The 21,301-nt window shown below is 40.0% G+C and overlaps 1 protein-coding gene across 1 annotated transcript; it reads right to left on the reverse strand.

The window, feature by feature from the left end:
* Nucleotides 1–596: 596 nt before the first annotated feature.
* Nucleotides 597–16,757, reverse strand: tmem168a (transmembrane protein 168a). The gene is made up of 6 exons (XM_079655434.1): nucleotides 16,653–16,757; nucleotides 14,788–15,753; nucleotides 13,157–13,432; nucleotides 9,247–9,389; nucleotides 4,864–5,141; nucleotides 597–2,177 (listed from the first exon to the last, which is right to left on the reverse strand). Exons 2-6 carry the CDS (start codon nucleotides 15,619–15,621, stop codon nucleotides 1,627–1,629), a joined length of 2,082 nt encoding a protein of 693 aa, XP_079511560.1. The 5' UTR covers nucleotides 15,622–15,753; nucleotides 16,653–16,757; the 3' UTR covers nucleotides 597–1,626.
* Between the last annotated feature and the right edge of the window lie 4,544 nt (nucleotides 16,758–21,301).

Below are 21,301 nucleotides of genomic sequence, written 5' to 3' on the forward strand. Positions count from 1 at the left end.
CCAGAATTTGAATTGACTTTTTTTAAGGTAACCTAAGCATATCAAGGTTGTAACAATTACACGTAAATTATGTTTAAGTTATAGTTAAATCAAGAGGTTAATATCGTGAAAGGTTACTCGTATTCCACTGCTTTCCTCGTTACGTGTTATGATTGAAAGATTTCTTTAAATGTCATCTTTCCAAAACTCTTCCAAATCCTTGCTTTGTGCCAAACAGTGCCTTTCAAATAACGAGCCAGGCATAATTCCTGCAACCAGTAAAATACCCAGCAGCCCCTCGGACACATGTCCAGCCCGGCACCGGGACTAACTGGGGTGAAAGCTCAGAGAACAAATCCACCTTCAGAGATACTGTGACATCCATCGTTTCATTTTCCCTGCACACTCTCATTTCTCTCCAGCTCACACTCCTAATATTTGCCAGGCACTGCTAGCAGTCTGTGTTTGTTCAGTATCTTAAAACCAGCCATGATAAATGAGCCTGGCTGATTGTCTTTCTCCTTTTTATACTTGGTTTGTATTACATCCATGTAATCCATCTCCTATGTATCCTTTTATTCCTTTCATATATTTGTCACACAACAACAGCACACAGCAAAGTTTACTCCGTTTATTTTCCCATTTTTATTTTGACATTGTCAGGTATAACTCAATTGAGGCACAAGGGGAAGTAACGTGTGGGAAAGGCAACTTGACCTCAGAGAAACACAAACTTTAAGGCAGCAAGAGTTTAAGGTTTTTCACAGCGTAGAAAGGACAATAGCTAGAAAAGTTATTAGTGCGTGTTTATACAGCAAGAAACTTGAAGACATTTGTTTAAATAAATCGGACAACACCCCATACACGGTCAGTGTCTCTAGGTATTATATACAGTCTCATAGCCGATGCATCTGTTGCTTTGCAATTCAGGAATAAATGCATTTCTGGAATATTTGAAAGCAGCTTGCACAATGGCTTGAAAATTAAACTATCAGCCACTTTAATACAAGTATCTGGTGGATGGTGCTACTTGTGTATCCTGTGTGAAAGTGAAGATTGGCAGGTTGGCCTTGTGATTCGATGTTGCCGTAACCAGAGTTCAGCTGCACAGTTTTTGATCTATCCAGCTTTAAGGCTTTAAGACACCGAGACCCTCCCCCCCTGCTCACACAGTTTAAGTTAAGATTGTGAGTTCCATATATAAAAAGATGAAGGAATATATACATATATTTAAACATTACATTTTGGCACTAGCGATGATCCCAATCCATCTCCTGTGCGTTTTCAAGGCACTAAATACAAAAAAAAGGCAACCAGTAACTTTTCCAAAGCAATAGTAAGGCATTAATGGCAGAATTTCTTTTCAAAAGCATGATATCACATAGTCCAAAAAATGTAAACCTTTAACAAAAACACCCAATTTGGTCTTTTACCAAATACCATATATTAAGAAACCATAGTAACGTGCTTAACTTGATTTTATCCACTGTAATTGTGACATATCTTACCAAAAAAAATTAACTTACAGCAATTATGTATGATACATAATATATAGCATCTCCTGTTATATACTATAAAAGGAGATTATTTTGTTTATATACACCTCGTACCCAGCTTTCAAAATGTAAATGTTACTTTCCTTCATTATTAAGAGTGCACCAGTTTGATGCCCTGCCCAGTGTCCAGAACAGCTGGAGGGAACCAGGCTAGTTTACACCTCCTGAAGCAGCGCAGACACACGCTACACAACCAGAACAGGTTGAGGCCACAGCACCAGTTGGAGAGGTGCACCATGGGATATGTAACCTTGGGAAAGTGCGTCTTCCAATGCTTGGCCACGTCACTTCCTGTGGGAAGGTGAAGCGTGTAGTCGCTCCAGCGTTTGGACACGCCGTACGCCGCCATCACGCTCCTCCCCTTGTCCGACCACTGGGTGTCGCTGTCTGGGTTGCAGTTGAACTCCACCCACTCGGAGGTGAAGTCTCCCAGGAGGGGGATGTCCCCACCCTCGGGGTCCACTCTGGTGACGGACAGCTCGGCACCTTGTACGGCCACGTAGACGCCCTCCATCCTGCGCACCTCCTTCACCCAGGGGAGGGAGTTCTCAGTGTCCAAGACGATGATGAGGCGGGAGCAGTGGTCGGCGTTCTTCTCCTTCCACAACTCCAGCAGCTGGCCCAGGTGGAAGCTCTCAACTCCTGCAGGAGAGGAGGTTAGAGAGTGAGATGGAGAGGCAAGAAACACCCAGAAGCATAGAAGGAGGAAATGTAGGATGCAAAGACAGTGGAAGTACATAGCTCTCTATTTTTTATAGAGATGTCCCGATCCGATAACGTGATCGGGGATCGGAGCCGATCACGTGATTTTCAAAAGATCGGAATCGGGAGGAAAAAAATCGGGGATCGGGATTTTTTTAATTTTTTAATTTTTTTAAATACTTTCTTTTTTTTTTTGTATTCAATGTTACAAAACAAAAATGACCATGTTCAAGTCTTAAATTCATCCTGAGGCCTTAGTTTTGGTTTCAAATTACACAACATCATGTATGTGTTGCTTCTTTGGGGCTTGTTTTCATAGACCTGGTTGCTTATTTCTCTCAAATCTGGCAACAGAGTGGGCAGGGCGCAGTGTCTAATTGTAGCAGTAAGCTAATGAGTACTGATAAGCTTTATTTTGTTTTGATCCAATGCTGCACAACTGAACTGATCCAATGCTGCTGTGAAAGAAAGAAGCTATATCCATGTTGGATAGAATATCCAATTTAAATAAAAAATAACCTTAAGGGACAACTTGAATGCTTTTTTTCCTCTTAATGCATTGCATAAAGATCGGATCGGGAAAAATCGGTATCGGCAAATTGTCAAAATCAAATGAACGGAATCGGATCGGGAGCAAAAAAAGGTGATCGGGACATCCCTAACCAAAACAAAACCAAAGTACTTGATCTTGACTCAATTTAGTTGAAAAAGGGGGAAACAGAAATATACAGGTGGAATTACAGTAGAGTCACTTTTTGTTGAGTGTCCTGTTCAAGGACATTTCAACAGGACACATGGCTTTTGATGGACACTGTGGCCTAGCAGGGATCAAACCTGTCAGCTGTCACCTGCAGGAGTGTCTATATGTCTGTCTAACTGCTGTCATCTCAACCACACAGACTGCACAGACATCCACCTGGCAGATCTAAAGTACAAAGATCAGAGCCGAGGTACCAAATGATTTCCTTTTCACCTCAAATAATCATTTAGTAAATAAGAGCAGAGGGAAAAAAATCCTTCCTACTGCAAGCCACAATACTTGGATATGGAATTGGGCTCCTTTCACTTGCCTAAAAATCTCCAACAAGCTGATTTAGACACATTGTTGTTGCAGTACTAAAACGGTAACCTCTTTTTCTAATCACTGCATGATTTAGGACTAGACTCTTCCACACTAAGTCTTTATAACTGTAGTGGAAATATGACTTTATGACAGTTGGCAATTTTAATTCAGGTAAAAACTAGCCCACTTTTCAAAAAGGTGTACAATTACCCAGACATGGAAAACATCCCTTCATGGTGACACAGTAATCTTCCTTGTTTGCAGCGGCACGCAGAGATAATACGTTAAGTAATTTCTGAACCGAGGCGCTGGAACTGACGCGGCGTTAACCTGCTGTGATTCTCATTTCTATTGAAGGCATGCTCGTCGTGTCACAGCAGAGCGTCTGAAACTCTCACAGAATCTTCCTTACAGCAACTTAACTTCTGAGGCAAGTCCTTCAAAGTAACTCTTTTGGCTTACTTTGTCTGATCTGTGCAAATCAGACTATGATTGAAGGGGAGCAGAGGAAATGGAAATCAGACTGTAATGACAATTCAGTTTGGAGGGAGAACACAATATCCACCTAATGCTACCCGACAGCAGGAGAAGCTGTAAATACAGCTTTGTGTTTTCTTTTTGTTGTGTTCAACTCGGAGTCAAGTCTTCAGTAATTTTCAATTCTTATTTATGTGGAGAGATACAACTGATATCCAAGTCACTGTCAATTGTAATGATTGACAGTGGCACATTTTCATTTGAGGCAACTGAGTGACTCCTGTGGGACGCTGTCATAGATGAACCTGCTGAAAAATAACGCAACAGCTGTTATCATTTAATAAAGTCATCTGAATGGGTGTTTAAAATGGTTATGCAATACTTTTCACTAAACAAAAGTAGATTTGTTGCAATGATTTTATTCTATTGACTATATTTATTGTATTATAATTTTTTTTTTTTTTACATTGTCATTCATGTTTATTGATCTGTAAAGACTTCTGATACAAATGTGTTTTGGGATTTTCGGCTATATAAATACAATTGTAATCAAATTTCTTGAACTGTCAATGTTTAAGGCAGTTTATGAGATGTTGTTTGGAACACTAGAAGTGTTTGGATGGCGGGTGTTTATAAACTCATGAAACCTGTGGCTGTACAGTATGCACTCTAATCTAATACACATTAAAAAAGGAAATGTTCTTCTCATTTTAAAGTTTAGATTTGTATCTGCTTTGACATGTCTCCATGCTTTAATGTTCAAAAAGCTCTTTACTCTTCTCATACTGCCTGTGCTGCAGCACCTCTTTTCACCCTCTGTCTGAAACCAGAGCCTAGTCTGCTCTGATTGGTTAGCTGGCCGGCTCAGTTGGGATTAGTCAACTGCTTAGAGATGTCCCGCCCCTTAGCCTATCACTTACATTGTGTTGGAGCGCTAGCCAATAGAAGCGTGAGTTATGTTCAGGAAGTAAACAGCAGGATTTTAAATATTGCTTTTTTTACATCCACAGAAATAAATGAATAAAAGAGGGGGCTTGAACTGTTAAGACAAGTATTTTCCCATTGATCAAATTAAGGGGTTCTTACCAGCCAGAGCCCAAGACCCAGTGCCTTTGTGCGTGTGCCCACTGTAGAAAATCAGATAGGTGTCATGGCGGGGTCCGTCTTCCGTCCGGAGATCCAGGAAGCTGCGTAGCTTGGTCAGCACGGCCTCCAGCGTGACCCCGCTGGTGGAGTAGTCACAACCGAACGTCTGGATCATGTGGTGGGAGAAGAGGCGCTGCACGTTGTTCAGCATCCCCGTGGAGCGCATGTTGAGCTGCTGCACCTGCTCAGGGGGCAGGAGGGTGGGCTGCCCATCAGCGCTGGAGGGAGGAGGGAGATGAGAGAAAACATTTGGATTTTATTTGGCTTTTTCATTTACTGAGACTCAAGTGAGGTGGCTTTTGAGGAGCAGAGAGAAGGGGCGCAAGTATGAGAGTATGAGGTTGATCACTGCAAAAGGAAATAGCTTGAGAGGTGTGAAAGAAGCCAGGGAAGAAGAAGGGTGACATGAATTAAAGTGGACCTATCATGCTATATCTGAAACATATTATTGCCAGACCTATACAAAACATGTCTGGTATTTTGAAAAAAAAACTTCACAAACAGATCATGCATTTTAGCCATGCCTCATTTCGCTCTATAGAGTGGCGAAGTCACGCCCTTCTACTTCCGCCCAATGGGACCTTATTTCTGAAAAATTACGTATTGAAGTCAATGGAGAGAGAAAACGTATCTTTCGATCCCGTTTGAATTGTGCCATCAGTTACACACATGATGTTTGTCAATCTTAAAAAATCATTTCCATGTCAAAAAAGTCACCGTTTGTCGTAAAACTGTTGAAATATAAGACTATGAATAATACGCAACTAGAAAGACTACAAATCCCAGAATCTCGGTCCCGCATGCTGGCTCACGGAACCGACTAACTCCCCTTGCGTGTATGAACAGCTCTCAACATGCCCAGACTTGGAGTGATTTTCACCTCTTTTAATACTTTTCACCTCATTCTGAAAGAAAGAGGTGAAATGTGCCAACGTGACGGCCATCTTGGTGTTGGTGACGTGTGCGAGACCAGAGTTGTAGTTCATTGAGCGCTTCACACAAAAAAAAGTGTTACTTCACAGTTTTAGGACACATTTTTTTTTTTTTTACTTGCAAAATTATCTTTTAAATTGACGAACATCATATGTGTAATTTGTTGCACAATTCAAACGGGATCAAAAGATAATCTTTCTCTCTCCATTGACTTCAATACATGATTTTTCCAAAATAAGGTCCCATGGAGGTCCCCCGGAAGGGGAGGGACTTCGCCTCTCTATTTGCCCCTTTCTAGCCCTGTTTTTAGCAAGGGCTGATTACAGCGCCACTTACAGGCCTGGCATATGTACTACAGTGTCTCCAGCGCTTTCGAGCGGTCTCTCATTCCCCTGATAGGTGGAGAGTTGCCCATATAGGCGGAGCACCCCTTTTTCTGACGTCAGAAAAATTCAAATAATAATCAGTTCCGTTGCAGCCCCGTTTTTAGAGATTTGGGTATGGAGGAAAAGAGAGGGTTGTGTTTTCTGACACTTGGTGAGTTCCCTGGAACACCGGGGACACATATTCATGTAAAAGACGTACAAAAGATCATTTTGCATGATAGGTCCCCTTTAAGGTTAAAGGTGGTGTAAAGGAAAGTGTGTGTGATAACGTAGAGGGGGGCACACACACAAAGTCAAGGCTAGCAGCTGCTCAGTGCGGCCTTACATTTCATTTCTATCTCTGGACTTGATGTTAGTCATGGCCAAACGGATGGTAATGTCATATTTCACTCTCATAGACATCTACATAACGTATCGCATCACATTATGCTCTGTGACCCCATAATCACCTTCAACCTCACCTTGAGGAGGACGGGTGGAAGTAAACTGGGCAATTTTTGTGTTTAGCTAGCTTTCCGTTGTGTATCCTTTTGGAAAGATTGAATTTTTGAAAGTAAAGATGTGAATACTTCTTTTAATGACCACTGAAAAAGATCTACTCCGGGTCATGTTGCAACCTTTGGATGGCTTCTAAAGCCCCCCGCTCCCCTAAATCCATCTTATCTGTTCAGATCTCATGGCGCCCAGGGGAGGGAAGGCGAATAGTTTGAGAATTCTGACCACATCTTCCCCGTTACACTTTCTCTTTCATCCTTTAAAAAATTAATCCTGTCCTTTCCTCCACTGCTCTCCCTGCTCCACCCCTCCCTTTCCACATCTGTACCTTTTTTATTTTTTACCACCACCCTTACTGTTTACAACCTCAGCCCTGGCCTTGTGCTTTCTCCCCGTCGTCTCACCCTCTCCGTTTTACCCCGAGCATCTCCCCTTCTCACCCCTATCCCTCTAATCTCCCTGTGGGGCTCTTGTCATCGTGAAAACATGATCTGCGGCCATCAAACGGCCCATTATACACTGCTGCATTCTCATCATGCTCACACTCCTCCCTATGGACCGTGCACACTCGGCCTCGCATACAGAGCGTCTACAGCTCCAATAGGAGAGTTAAATATTAAGGAAGGCATCCCCCCTGAATGCTAAAGTGAGAGATTATATATATATGTATGTACCAGTCGAAAATCTTGGAATGGACAGATTTCAAGACATTTGAGGGGGCTAACGAAGACAGTAGTATAACTGATGGTTAGGATTAGGAGGCATATCTGCAGCATCAAAACAACTAGGGCTATTTGTATGTTAACGAAGGGAAATCTGTAAACCTTAACGTGTAAAAAAATGTACGCAAAATGATTACATTAACAAGTTTGACCCTAACTTCCTCCTGTAATTCCAGCGCCAATTGTAACAATGGCCGACAGGTGTTTCAGATATTATTTCAGCTCTACTGTAAAGTAGCTAGCTAACGTAGCAAACCTAGTCATTTCAAATATACTGACAAAGCACTTAATGAAACTTTAGGAAACATTCTTTAAAACAAGTTTAACTTTTAAATCCCTGTACGTCAACAAGCACTCCGGTCCAAGCTGTGTGCATCACTTTTTAGTGTCCCCGTGTTTCCGTTTGGTTTATTCAGCGCTTTTAGTAAACCCTGCCCATGTGTCTTCAAGATGGTGATGATGTTTCTTCATTTGCATGTGTTAAGGAACATTTTTTATTTATATATTGTCATAGCTTTTGAAGGTGCCGTGGGTTTCTCCTCATTGAAGTGTTTTGAGCACGTTTGCACTTGTCGGTCACCGTAGATTGTTACCACAAATTGCATGGCAGTGAAAAGGTAGCGATAGCATAGGAATTAGCTCAAGCTACAATGTACTGTATTGCTGCTTTGTCGAAGTTTTAGCAAAGTAGGCCAAAAACAGATATCATGTTATAATAAAGTAAAAAACCCTCTGATTTCTCATACCAGTTGATCAGGCATTAATGATGATTAAACACAGAATATTACTGCGATTAACTCGATTACATATTTCGATAGATTGATACCACTACAAATCGCCTGGCAGCCTGAGAGGGCACCTTTAGAGGCAGCAGCAGCAGCAGCTAATGGCTAACTGCTCCAGCTGAACAACTTTGTATGCTGCGGAGGGAGCACTGCAATGATCCCTTAAGGGCCCGAACATTAGCGGCATGTTTATGCATAGTTATTGGCCTATTTATCCAGTTGGTTTTGTGTTAACCGAGGAGGGAGTTGGAATGAGAGATCATATTTAGCAGCGCCTGTGATGCCAAGAAAGGCTTCGTTGTTGGGCAAAGTGTGCATGTTTTTTTTTGTTGTGTAAATGTGTTTTGCTGCTGCAGAGTCTGTGTTGTGATTAGCTGAGCTGCAGCAACAGGGCATACAGTTGAGATACAGACCTAAAACAAATGTGAAGCATTCAAGTACACCTGATACAATTGGTTATTTAGTCATTTATACGTTGAATATATTTCTTCGCATCATCTGTATAAATATTTGTTGTCTTGTTTATGAAGATCTATTTTGTCTGATGTAATAGTTACCTGTATTTTTCGGGGGTTTTGGACTTAAAGTATTTACATTTCCAAAAGTTTTTTTTTTTTTTTTTTTTTTTTTTAAGACTAGAATGACAAAAATGTATTTTACAAAATTATAAATAAACTGCGGATTACTTTACAATCACAATCATTGTTTGTTACAGCCTTAATCTACCGAAAATAACTTCAAACATGCTTTTATAATTGAACTTTTATTTCATTTATCTAGCAAAAATGTCAGAATTTTACTTTTATAATCATTTTTCTTCTTTTATTGTCATTGGTTTTAGTTGTTTTTCAGCTTTTTGTTTGGAATTTTTGCCTTTTTGAATAAAGTTTAGAGATAATGGATTGCATTTAATAAGCAAATGTGATAAGTAAATTAAGTTTTAAGTGTATACAGTAAGTCTGCATGCTTCTATATAATCCTGTGTCTCCTCTCTCTTATTACCTGCAGTAGGCAGTCGGTATGACCAGAGCGTAGCCAACACAGGTTCCCCCGAGGCAGCTGCCCAGCTCGTGGAACAAGCCATGGGTCAGAGACTCCAGAGGAAGCACCACCAGCAGAGCGCTGAGGAACAGGCAGTTGGAAGGCTGCAAAAAGGCGAAAAACAGAATCAGAGTTACGTCAATCATCACTTACAGTTTGTACCCAAGCATTCAGACCCAGCTAATTGGCGGTGACACTTTTGCAAGACAGTTATGCAATACGGGAATGACAGTGTTATTAATGTGTGAGAAAACATGATGGGAATGGAGAGACAATGCAGTTTATGACCACAGATCAAAAGTAAAACACAAGGATCCATTTTTTAAAGTGTTTCCCACAGAATTTGATTCTATTTGTGGGGGCACCGCACCACCCCCCCCCCCCCCCCCCCTGGAGTAACCAAGGGCTAAGTGCCTTGCTCAAGGGCACACTAGTAGTGGTGTTCCAGGCAGGATTTGAACTCACAACCTTCCGATCATTTCCGATCATTAGACCAACAAAAAATAAATAAATAAATAATAATAATTAAAAAAAATGTTTTTATGACATCCATTTGTGGCGGACGATATTTAATTGTGGTGACCCGCCACAAATAAATCAATGTATGGGAAACACTGCAGTTTATTAGCCTGCACTTTCTGGGTTGCCATGAATAAACAATACCAATTATTTCATCTTGTCATCTTCTTTTAAGTTTATTTTCACTAGATTTGAATGCTTAAAAATCAACTAGCCATACAAAACACAGCACAATTCCTACACATATACAAACTTGCATATTACCATGTAGAAAAGTAAAGCAGGTCTTGTGCAATAAAACACTGTCGGGCTTTGACCGCAATCAATTCCTTGAGTCACTCAGTGTGATGGTAAGCATTGCAATTTAGAATCCTCAAAAAGCTACTCTGATTTAATAGCATGGCGATGTATCTTAGAGAGTAAAAAGAAAAAATCAATACCTGCATGGTTAAGTGGAGCCACACATGAGTTTGCGGAATAAATTGAACTGCCTACAGTGCGCCCAGGGTGAAGAATGTGTTTTACAGTCATTTATTCAACTTTTATGAAGTTGTGTCCCCTTAGATGTTTTCCTGCAAACAGATGCAGTATAGTAAGCAGCGAAAGCACAACAAGGAGGAACTAACAATATAATGCAAACAGGAAGTGGTGGAGAATTGGTTTGCAGTAGTAGATCCTATGAGAGTGGATGAGTGGATTCCTCAATAATTGCACAAAGGCTCTCTTCTGCATTTAGCCTATCACCACTTGTAAATGTATTTTAGCCTTTGCAGACCATTGACATGCACAAAAACCTACATAACACACCAGAGAAGTGGGGATACCCAGCATAAGGTGTTTTTTATACTATCCAGACGCAGCTCTCTGAGCTTAAGCTTATTTTAAATGTTGATAAAACTAAGGTCATGCTTTTTTCAAAAAACAAAAAAACACCGGAGACCACTTTGGATATTGTTACTACCCAAGGACAGGTACTTGAAGTGGTTACCTGTTATAAATACCTTGGTATCTGGCTTGATGATTGCCTCTCTTTTAAACTTCAGGTCAATAATCTGCTTAGAAAGCTGAGGGTGAAGCTCGGTTTCTTTTTCAGAAACGAGTCCTGTTTCTCACTTGAGGCCAGGAAAAGGCTCTGTGACCTTTTTGCCTGTGCTGGACTATGGTGATCTGATCTATATGAATGCACCTGCCCATTACCTGATTAAAGTGGACCTATCATGCTATATTTGAATAATATAGTGTAGGACCATACCTATATAAAAGGCATATTTATACTTTTTATTTTTCAAAATACCAAACAGATCATGCATTTTAGCCATTCCTCATTTCACTCAATTGAACACTGTCTTTGCATGGGCTGATTCTGTGAGAACAGCACCATCTACAGGCCTGGCATATGTACTACAGCGTCTCCAGCGGTTTCCAACGGCAATGTCCGTGGCTGTCTCCTCCTGATTGGTGGAGTTGGCCCAATAGCCGTAGCGCCACTTCTGTGATGTCACAGAAGTGTTCAAATCTGGATCAGTCTGTATCAGATCCGTTGCAGCCCCTTTTTAAGAGATTTGGGTATGGAGGAAAATAGAGAGTGTTGTGTTTTCTGACACTTGGTGAGTTCCCTGGAACACCGGGGACACATATTCATGTATAAAAGACGTACAAAAGTGCATTTTGCATGATAGGTCACCTTTAAGTTAGATGTTGCGTATCAAAGTGCAATGAGATTTGTGACAAACCGTAAAGTATTAACTCATCGCTGTACCCTGTATGCCAGGGCAGGTTTGTCTTCACTAACTGCACGGAGGCTCAGTCACTGGTACATTGGTTTCATCTTCAAAGCCATGTTAGGTAAACTACCATCTTACATCTTTTCCCTGATCTCACGGCGAACTGAAAGTAGCTATTGCCTGAGATCGCATGCTGTGGTTTTATTAAATGTGCCAAGTGCTAGAACTGTCTTAGGGAAGAAAGCTTTTAGATGTGCAGCTCCACTAACTTGGAACAGTCTGCAAAAGGAATGGAAACTGACTAATCTGGTTCCACTAAATGTTTTTAAAGCTCGGTTGGATGCTATACAATCGGATGTTGTTGGTACCTGTACATGTCGATAGGTATGTAAATTGTAATCCCTGTAACTTTGCTGTACAATGTCCTTTTTGTTATTTTATGTTTTTATGTCTTCATGTGGAACCTACTTGCAGCAAGTCTCCCTTGAAAAATGAAATGAAAATAATAGGGCCCCTTTAATAAAAATGTTCAGTGCACTTTGTAATACATTTTGGTTCACCGCCTTTTTCGATCTCAGCAATTCATTTTTGAGTGCGTCAATCAAAGCCCGACCTCAGCCTCCAAGAAACTTTTGTTTGTTTCCTGAAGTTGCCACATATACAACGTCAATCGTAATGTTTATATAATAATAATAATTATGTAAGGCAAATCTGTTTTTAGGTGGGTATTCTATTTAAAACTCAATTGAATGCAGCAAAACCAATGTACCACACATTAGCATAGAGATGAATCAACACCTCTTTGAATGTAGTTTTAGCAGGCTCTATTTATTGTTGAGACAGTATCAGATTTTACCCAGATTGCTTTTACTTGTGTTTATTTTAACATCAAAAGGTAAAATAAATCTGTAAAATCACTCAAAACAAAACACTACCTTTCTCATTTACGAGGGAAGACAGCATTTGCAACTGACATCAACAATGTGCACTTCTCAAATTAGGAGTCAGGCCCATGAGACTCCTACAAGGTAAACGTCTAATAAGGCTAAAGAAGTTATTGCTGCTCTTTATGCAAGTAGATAGGGATATTAAAGTGCTAATTAAATTGGCTGCGCATGATAGCAGAAGTGCCTCTGCTCGGGGAGCAACTACAGACTACAAACTGCCAGTAGCATCCTCCTCAAGAGTTTATAAAAATGGGTGTGTGAAATGTTTAAAGGGGCCTTGTCATTGAACTCTATGTTTTATAGCTGGAAGGAGGAACATTAGAGTAGGACACTCGCCATCATGACCAATGAGATTTTAATACAATTCTGATTTGCACCCTAGAGGTGTCTGGGCTTCTAATAAGCACTATTATAGTCATGCTTGAGTAACACAAACATATTTGAAATATTTTTGGACTGTTTATTTCTTGTGTCTTAATTTCTCTTATGTACATTGCATTGTGTTTTTTATGCTGCTGCAACGCAAACATTTCCCAATTTGTGATTCAATAAAGTACCTATCTATCTCTCCATCTATCTATCTATCTATCTATCTATCTATCTATCTATCTATCTATCTATCTATCTATCTATCTATCTATCTATATCTTTAGATGCTTTGAGGTAGTTTGTGGTTCCTACCTGCCAGGACACAGCTCCCAGTGTGACTGTTGACAGAATACTGAAGAACACCAGCCGCTCTGAAATGAGGCAGAAGTGTCTGATGCCCCTGGAGGCCATGACTTGGTCGAGGCTCCGGCTACTGGATCGCTGCGCCCGCCAGGCCTTCTGACACTCGCTCAGCTTGGTGTGGAAGCCCCATAGTGTCATCAGCAATATTACGTGGCAGATGGACCAGAAAAGGCCAAATAGGCAGAACCCAGGGATCACCAAATACCAGAGCTCCAAGTCGCCAAGCTATGCAAGCCAAGAGAAAAATGTCATTAAACACAGCTATGCAATTTGTTACAAAAAAGTGTCACCATTCAGGAAAACAGCTACATAAGTACGGTGGCTGAGAAGGGCAAACGAGAATTACAAAGTGTGAAACACTTTAAAGGTCCCATGTCGGGGCCATTTCCACTGATCATAATTCCATTGTTGAGGTCTACTAAAATAGAAAAATACTGTGCAATTTTCCAAACTCACATTGGTGTCGCATACAGCATCTCTGTAAAGTATGTGTATTCAGCAGTATTCACTTTCTCCACTAAACGGCTCGCTGCGAAAACAGGTTTATACAGTAGGTTGATAAACGCTGTGAGAATGGGTCTGCAGAGAGAATTTCGCCGCGATCCCAACTGTCTGTTATCAGCCTGCAGCCAGGGAGGAGAGATCAGCAGAGCTGCATGCACTGAGTGTGTGTGTGTGGATTGGTCAATTTGGACCAATCAGCGGGGGCTTAACGTATCGGCTCAGCGGACGTAACGGCTCCATGGACGTAACGTAACGGCTCCACGGATTGGCCCATTTAGTTCCGGCTACGTGCTTTCGTAAGCACGTACCCGGAAGAATCAAATGGATGATGACGTTTCACCAACAAGGCGTTTTGGGGAGGTATTTTCTGTGTTAGTTTTACTCGCTACAGGGTGTACTTTAAGGGTTTTGACTCTGCAGACCGTTTACATGCAGGAAAATCTTCATAACACACAAGGGGACGGGTAATAACCAGAAAAGCATGACATGGGACCTTTAACAAAGCTAGAGACACATTTACATTTTATAAAACAAAATTACATTAGCAAAACACTTTTATCAAGGACAAAACAATATAACATTAAAAAATTGACAAGATGCGAAACACTTTTACGAGAACTGAGACAAATGTACAAGACGTCCCAAAACACTTTTACAAACTAGAGAATCAAACCGGAAAGGGAATTTCCATCAAAGCAGAAGTGACATGAAGTGATTTACTCAAACTTAAGTTTGTTTGGGCGGAAAAACCACCGGTCCCTAAGCTTAAATTCCATTTGTTTTATAAAATGTAAACTTGTCTCTAGCTTTGTAAAAGTGTTTCGTATCTTGTTAATTTGTTTTTGTTAATGTTAAATAGTTTTTTCCTTAGAAAAAGTGTTTTGCCAATGTAATTTTGTTTTATAAAATGTAAATATGTCTCAAGCTCTGTTAAAGTGTTTCAAACTTTGTAATTCTCGTTTGCCTTTCCCAGCCACCGTACATAAGGGTTACAATTGTAAGAAAAGATTCAGTGTGAGAAGCCCTAAAGACTCACATCATTGAAATGTCATTTCTTTCCACAATTCTGAGTGTACCTTTAGGGCAGCCAGGACGAAGAAGGCCAGCTCAGTCACACTGAGAGGCAGCAGGGACAGCCTCCTCCAGACCCTCCCCAGGGAGAGCACCGGTCTCCAGCGGTCACTGGGCCCCAGCCCGCTGAAGTACACGTCCAGCACGGGCTCACACAGCTGCCTGCCCAGGTAGCAGCCTAGAGCGTAAGGGTTGGCAGTGATGCCTAAAGCTTTGAAAAACACCAGAGACGTAACCAAGGAAAAACTGACCAGGTTAGGCAAAGCCAGGAGAGATTTCATCCTTAGGTCCACTATGAGAGCCCCCAGGGCCACCACCATGCCTATTATTGCCACTGACTTGTGTAGAAGCATAGCAGTGCTCGCAATGCCAAATCCCAGGAGCTCCAGGAACTCACTTGATGTTAGCAAGGTGGGCTTGTACCGGATAGAGCTGCATATCCTCTCAGTTAAAGCCCATATCGTCTTCATGGTTACACTGGCTAAAAGGAGATAGTTGGTGACCAGTTCCTTGACATTTGAATCCAAGGCGGTGCTGTTGAAGAAACACAGAAGGCCGAGCAAAAAGCCAAACCACAAATGGAACAAGCTGAGACTGGCTTTCTCCATGGCAAAGTAGTAATGGAGGATGCTGGCTATCCCCAGGACGACGAGGCCCAGGATGAAGATGACCATGATCATCGCTTCTTCTGTCACCTCCCAGCGGACGTACATGCCAACGCACACCGCCACCAGGAGGGTGAAGCTGGAAAGGTAACCCAGGCAACGCACCGATGTAAACATGTCCACCTCCTTGGGTGCATCGACCGTCAGCTCCTCTTCGTCTTCGTCACGAGCCATGTTGGCTAATTAAAAAGAAAACGTAACTTAAAAATCTGTCAATTCCTAACAGTCACCTTCTCTAGACATGCACAGGTGTGCAAGGCTAGAGAACAAGTCTAGCCTCTTGATGACATCTTTCAAAATCAGCCCCTGTGAACAAATCCAAAAGCAGTGTTACTCAACTTCATAAGTATCAAATTGACAAGCCATCCAAACTTATATACGTCACATTTGTTGGTGATTCATGTCGAGATGAATTACTAAAAAAAGCTAAAGTGAGCTTCATTCCTCTTCTATAGTCAACTCGTAAATCTCAACTTAATAGGAGGATATAAAACTTATAGTGTGATTAGCTAGAGTTTAGAATACAACTACAAAAAGGCATTTATAAATAATAATATGGTTAGCAGCAAACAGGTGAGATACGTTATTTTATTTGTAGTGGTGTGAAGTAAATAAGTACATTTACTCAAGTACTGCATTTGCAAAGTAACTAAAGGTAATACATAAATAAATGCATTTGAGTAAAAGTACAAGATTACCCTTTGAATTGTAGTGGAGTAGAAGTACAACATAGCAGAAAAAGTTCAAACTCAAGTACTGTACTTACTGCAAGTACAATTTTGAGGTACTTGTACTTGTATGCTACCTTATACTCAAGTAAAGTACAAGTCTCTCACAATTGTACTACAGTAAATCTACTTAGTTACTTTACACAACTGACTACTACAAGCAGTAGGCTACTAGGCAATTATTAATAATACTAATATGGTTAATGCAATGATAAGCAGCAGTAACAGCGGATATACATTTTTTTTATAAAGTATCCACCAAAGGACCAGCGGCCCTGCTGTTTGTGGCGATGTGGCAGTCAGAAGTTTGCTAACTCATAGCCTTCCTGCTCACTTTTCGCTTGAGGTTAGCAAACTCGCGTCTTCACATTTGAATGCTGTGTCTCTGACTTTCAAAAAACAAGCAGCAAGCCCTTGAACAAACGTTACAGAGAGTACTTTAAAAAATAATGTTTTAAACGTCAAAATATTGCTTACATGTTGTTTGTTTAGATGACAGCAGCTCTGCTTCCGGATTCCAGAGTACGGCATCTCGCGAGGGACAAAACACTCGGGTGTTCGCTTTTCAGGCTTGGAACATTGTACAGTATGTATACACTACATCTGAATTATAGAAATCTCCTTAAACTTAACTATACATCATGCAATATAAATTCAAAAAGCATTACCTTGGAGAATCACTAAATCAGTGCAGAAAAATGTAATTTTATAATAATCTTATTTCTTTTGATGAGGTAGTTTGCAGTTTCCTGCTTTGTTTCTGTCATGTGATAAGAAAGTAATCTAGAGGAGGCATGGCTTTTCAGTATACATAAACCTACATCTTAATAGTTCATCAGATTAAAAACCTAAATGCATATAGATTACATATATGTATATATTTACAATCATGGCAATGTTTTATATGGGTCTCCCTTTTTTAAATATAAGCTATACACAAGGAAATAGTCTATAATGTAAGACATAGACAGCACAGCTAAAATTCAGTAATGCCAAAGAAAAAACAACAGCCATGATTTCTTGTGATTGCAGGAAAAACAAATGGGAAATAATAACCAGGATGAGCCAGCATACAACTCTCCTATTTAACACAAATTAACAATAATTACACCGGAGTGTGTATACAACAACATGTCAACATACAATAAAAGCCAATCGGTGTTTGTTGGCTAATTAAACCAAGATTGTTGTTTATTTGTGTTGTAGCATTATTGAAAAACAAGAAAAAACTCAGACTTTATACCAGCTTTAATTATGATAATTTGTGTTAATGAAACCGTACAAAGCTACATGATGCATGCCAGGTGTTCGGTTTTATTGGGAGGTAGATTTTACAACACTACAATAGTTGTTTATGTACATAATTGCTTGAGATATATTGTTGAAATATTCAAGCTTAACTGTTATGTCCGCAATAATGAAAATCCTGTTTGTGACAGTATAATTATAAATGAATAAAAGTATTCAAACCAATGAAAAAGCTTTGACTTGCTCCAATCCTGCAACTTGCAACACAAAAGTCTCTATCATGGGCTTTGTATAGCAGGATAAACCCATTGGCCTGTAGGATAAGGTGCTTTTGTTACTACATTACTGAGGAGAAGCGTGTTACAAGATTTATTTAGAATTTTGCACTGATGCAATGTGATAAATGCAACGATCAGGGGGAACATCAAGAAGCAGGCTTACTCAATACCCTGAGGGTATAAAGCAAAACAATCCATGCATGTGTGTGCATTTTTCCTGCCTGTGATTTTCTGAGTATGTGTATTTTTGAGTAAGTGTGTGCGTGTGTGTGTGTGTGTGTGTGTGTGTGTGTGTGTGTGTGTGTGTGTGTGTGTGTGTGTGTGTGTGTGTGTGTGTGTGTGTGTGTGTGTGTGTGTGTGTGTGTGTGTGTGTGTGTGTGTGTGTGTGTGTGTGTGTGTTTCTAACTGCATAGTGCTTTGATCAGATGTTTACATAAGGCACATCTAGAAACACCAAGTGCTTTAGCTCTCTCGACTGCTCAAGCTTTATGGCTGAGAGCAAGATGCAAACACTGAAATTCGTAACAATCGCAATGTTTTAATACACCAGACACATTTAATAAAATCTGAATGGCTGGTGCTCTCTGCATAACCCTAACCAAGCTAAAATATTTATGTCCAACAGAAAATATTTCTCTACTACGGTGTCATTAAAGTGTTGTATAGAATCAACAGTGGGGATGTTTTACAAGAAGGGCAGCAATCTCCTCGTGTAAAATCACATGTATTTGCTGCCTGTGCTTGTTTATAAAATAATAAGGTTTTTACACAGAAATGGAATGGAACAGATGACAATGAAGTCAGATGTTGTTTTGTAAAATTGCACTTATATGTTCCTAAAACAAATCTTGCCACAATTTAGTGTTGTTGTATCATACCCTAATAGAGTGCCACAGTGACGCGTCCTAAACCCCAAGTAAATTAGCATTTTACCCTACTTTTATAATTTTCGAATCATAAATCGAATCGATAGATTTATGATTAGAAAATTATAAAAGTAGGGTAGACATGTGGATATTATTCGGTTGAACAAAACGTGATCTGTCTCTTCAATTTGTGTCAACCACAGACATATTACATACATTTCGAGCTATTTTCCAAAATCCTATGGAGAAATTGCATTGGTTTTTGTCGAAGGAACCGGAAGGAGTTTACTTCCGGGTTTTAGGACGCGTCACTGTGGCACTCAGTGCAGTAATGACTCCTTAAACCTGGAAATGAGTTTGCATTTGACCACTTCCTGTTCCCTGATCTCAAAGTCAACATTATTTTTGAATATATGTTTGGTTAGATGCCTGAACTACTTGGGCAAGTTACTTCCAAAATGTAATATATTACACATTACTTATTACTCTCTTTTGAAAGTAATAAGTTACATTACACTATTACTGTCTCTGAAATGTAATGAGTTACACTACTTTAGTTACTTTTTAGTTACTTTCACCAAAATAACCGCAAAAGAATAGCTAGGTATTTGAAATGCCTTTAGTGCAGCTCATTATGCATCCAGTGAAGGGCAATGTGGTATAGCATAACAACTGTGTAGGCCCTTAAGGCTACTAACAACTTGTATTACACGGCTTAGTTGAATACTCCATTCTGATTGCAAATTCTTAACATGTGATACGTTGTTAATACAGAGGTACAGACCGCTGTCAAGGACTATAATGAAGGTTAACATATTGTAAATCAAGGCAAATATTATTTAAACCATGCTCATGGTTTGAAATGGCAAACATTGAAAGGCAAAAGTATTATTAAAACCATGTAGCCTACTACATCATCACCTTGGTCCCATCACACAACCACAGTTGGCCTACACAAATACATTATCATATGCACTACTCTTTTAGGAAATGCATTTATGTATGATAGATAGCGCATGGCTGTTTCATGGATGTTTCAACCAACTGAATAGGCTGCTTTAATTTAATACTAGGAGTAGAAAACGTTTAGAAATGCTGCCATGCAGAAAATCTCTGCTTTAAATTATGCACCTTTTAGACAATAACTCTCTTTTCCTCTCGGGAGAGGCTGGCAGCTACAGGAATGCTTCTAAAGAGACAGGGGAGCTCATTGATTGATCTTCATCCAATTCCTTTTACAACTATAGGATAATTACAGTACTGTGCCTGTTGGCAACCGGAAAATGTAGTCCCTTTGGTTTCAAGTTTACCAAAAGATCTATTGATCATTTACATATATGTACACCAGTGCTATGAACACGCATCAGCATTTGCAACTTAAAGCATAAAAGAAACACTTTAATTATGTATGTACTGTATATGTATGATTATAAAACGCACAAGTCCAATCAAGCAATCTGATTGGTTCTTAGCCGTGATATACTGAGCGTATACCACGGGTAGAATTGTAAGTTACTTTTCACAACAAGTCAGTATCCCTCCGCGCCTGAGAAAAACAGTATACAGTTGGGCTGGGTAATACAACACATTTATTTTTAAATGTTTTGACTAAATGTTGCATTCATGCATAATTGACGAATTCGGTGTTCAAATAATTTCCCCAAACTGTGGTGTATGTGTGCAGTTCCCGGGTTTAATGAGCTATCACTAAAAAGAAGAGAACACAACCTGATCAGAGCTCATGAATGGTGCAGTAGATATGATCTGGTGAAGGTTAAAGTGCTGAAAGATCTTAAAAATGAAAAAGACATGCACCCACTGAGAGGGAGAGGGAGGCGGAGAGGAAGAGAGAGTTACATTTATTAAAAATCATGAGGGTTACATGAGGACAGGAGTGAGAGAAAGGAGAGGGAAATGGGAGACTAAAGGAGACAGGTTCATCTGAATTATGCAGAGGCTATAGCTTCATTCTAATGTCAGACACACCTCACCCCACCTGTATACAGGGTTGGAAGGATTACTTTTAAAATGTATTCCATTACATTTACCAGCTGTAAACAAAATGTAATCAGTAACTAATCTAACGCACCAGAGTTAGCCTGTGTCAGAATTGTAAGTGTTTGTCAGTATATTTGAAATGACTATAGGTTAGCTACGTTAGCTATAGCCTACAGCAGATCTGCAATAATATTGGAAGGAAACATGCGATTACATTGATAAAATAAGTCAATAAACCTTACATTTTAGCTAGCTTTCCAGTAAATGTTGGCCAACTTTAAAATCCCCGAAAGTCAACATGTCCCAGCTGTGTGCATCACTTTTTAGTGCCCCCATTTCCCTTGTATTTTTAGCTTTTTGCAGCTTTTTGTTTATGCAGTGCAAATGAAGTGATGAGGATTATCATTTCCCTTAATCTGCTGACAGAATCATGATAAACCCTTTTCCGGGATATTTGCGTGATTTGAATAGTGACCATATTGTTATGGTCTTTCTTCCTGTTGTGACTGGTTTCCTAAAGTGTAAAAGGTCATTTAAGGACGTGTGGTAAGCCAGTCAGTAAGACATAGGCTTTTCTAGTATAATATTGGTTATTGCGCATGTTCGTCAAGTTGGTGAATGTTATCTAAATACCGTGGATGTGTTAAAAGATATTTCTTTATATGCATGTAGATATTTTGGGCCTTGGTAGCGCTTTTACCCCTGTGGGCCACCATACTGACAAACACACATGCAC

Source organism: Notothenia rossii (genome assembly GCF_949606895.1).
Source record: "Notothenia rossii genome assembly, chromosome: 10".
Lineage (NCBI taxonomy): Eukaryota > Metazoa > Chordata > Actinopteri > Perciformes > Nototheniidae > Notothenia > Notothenia rossii.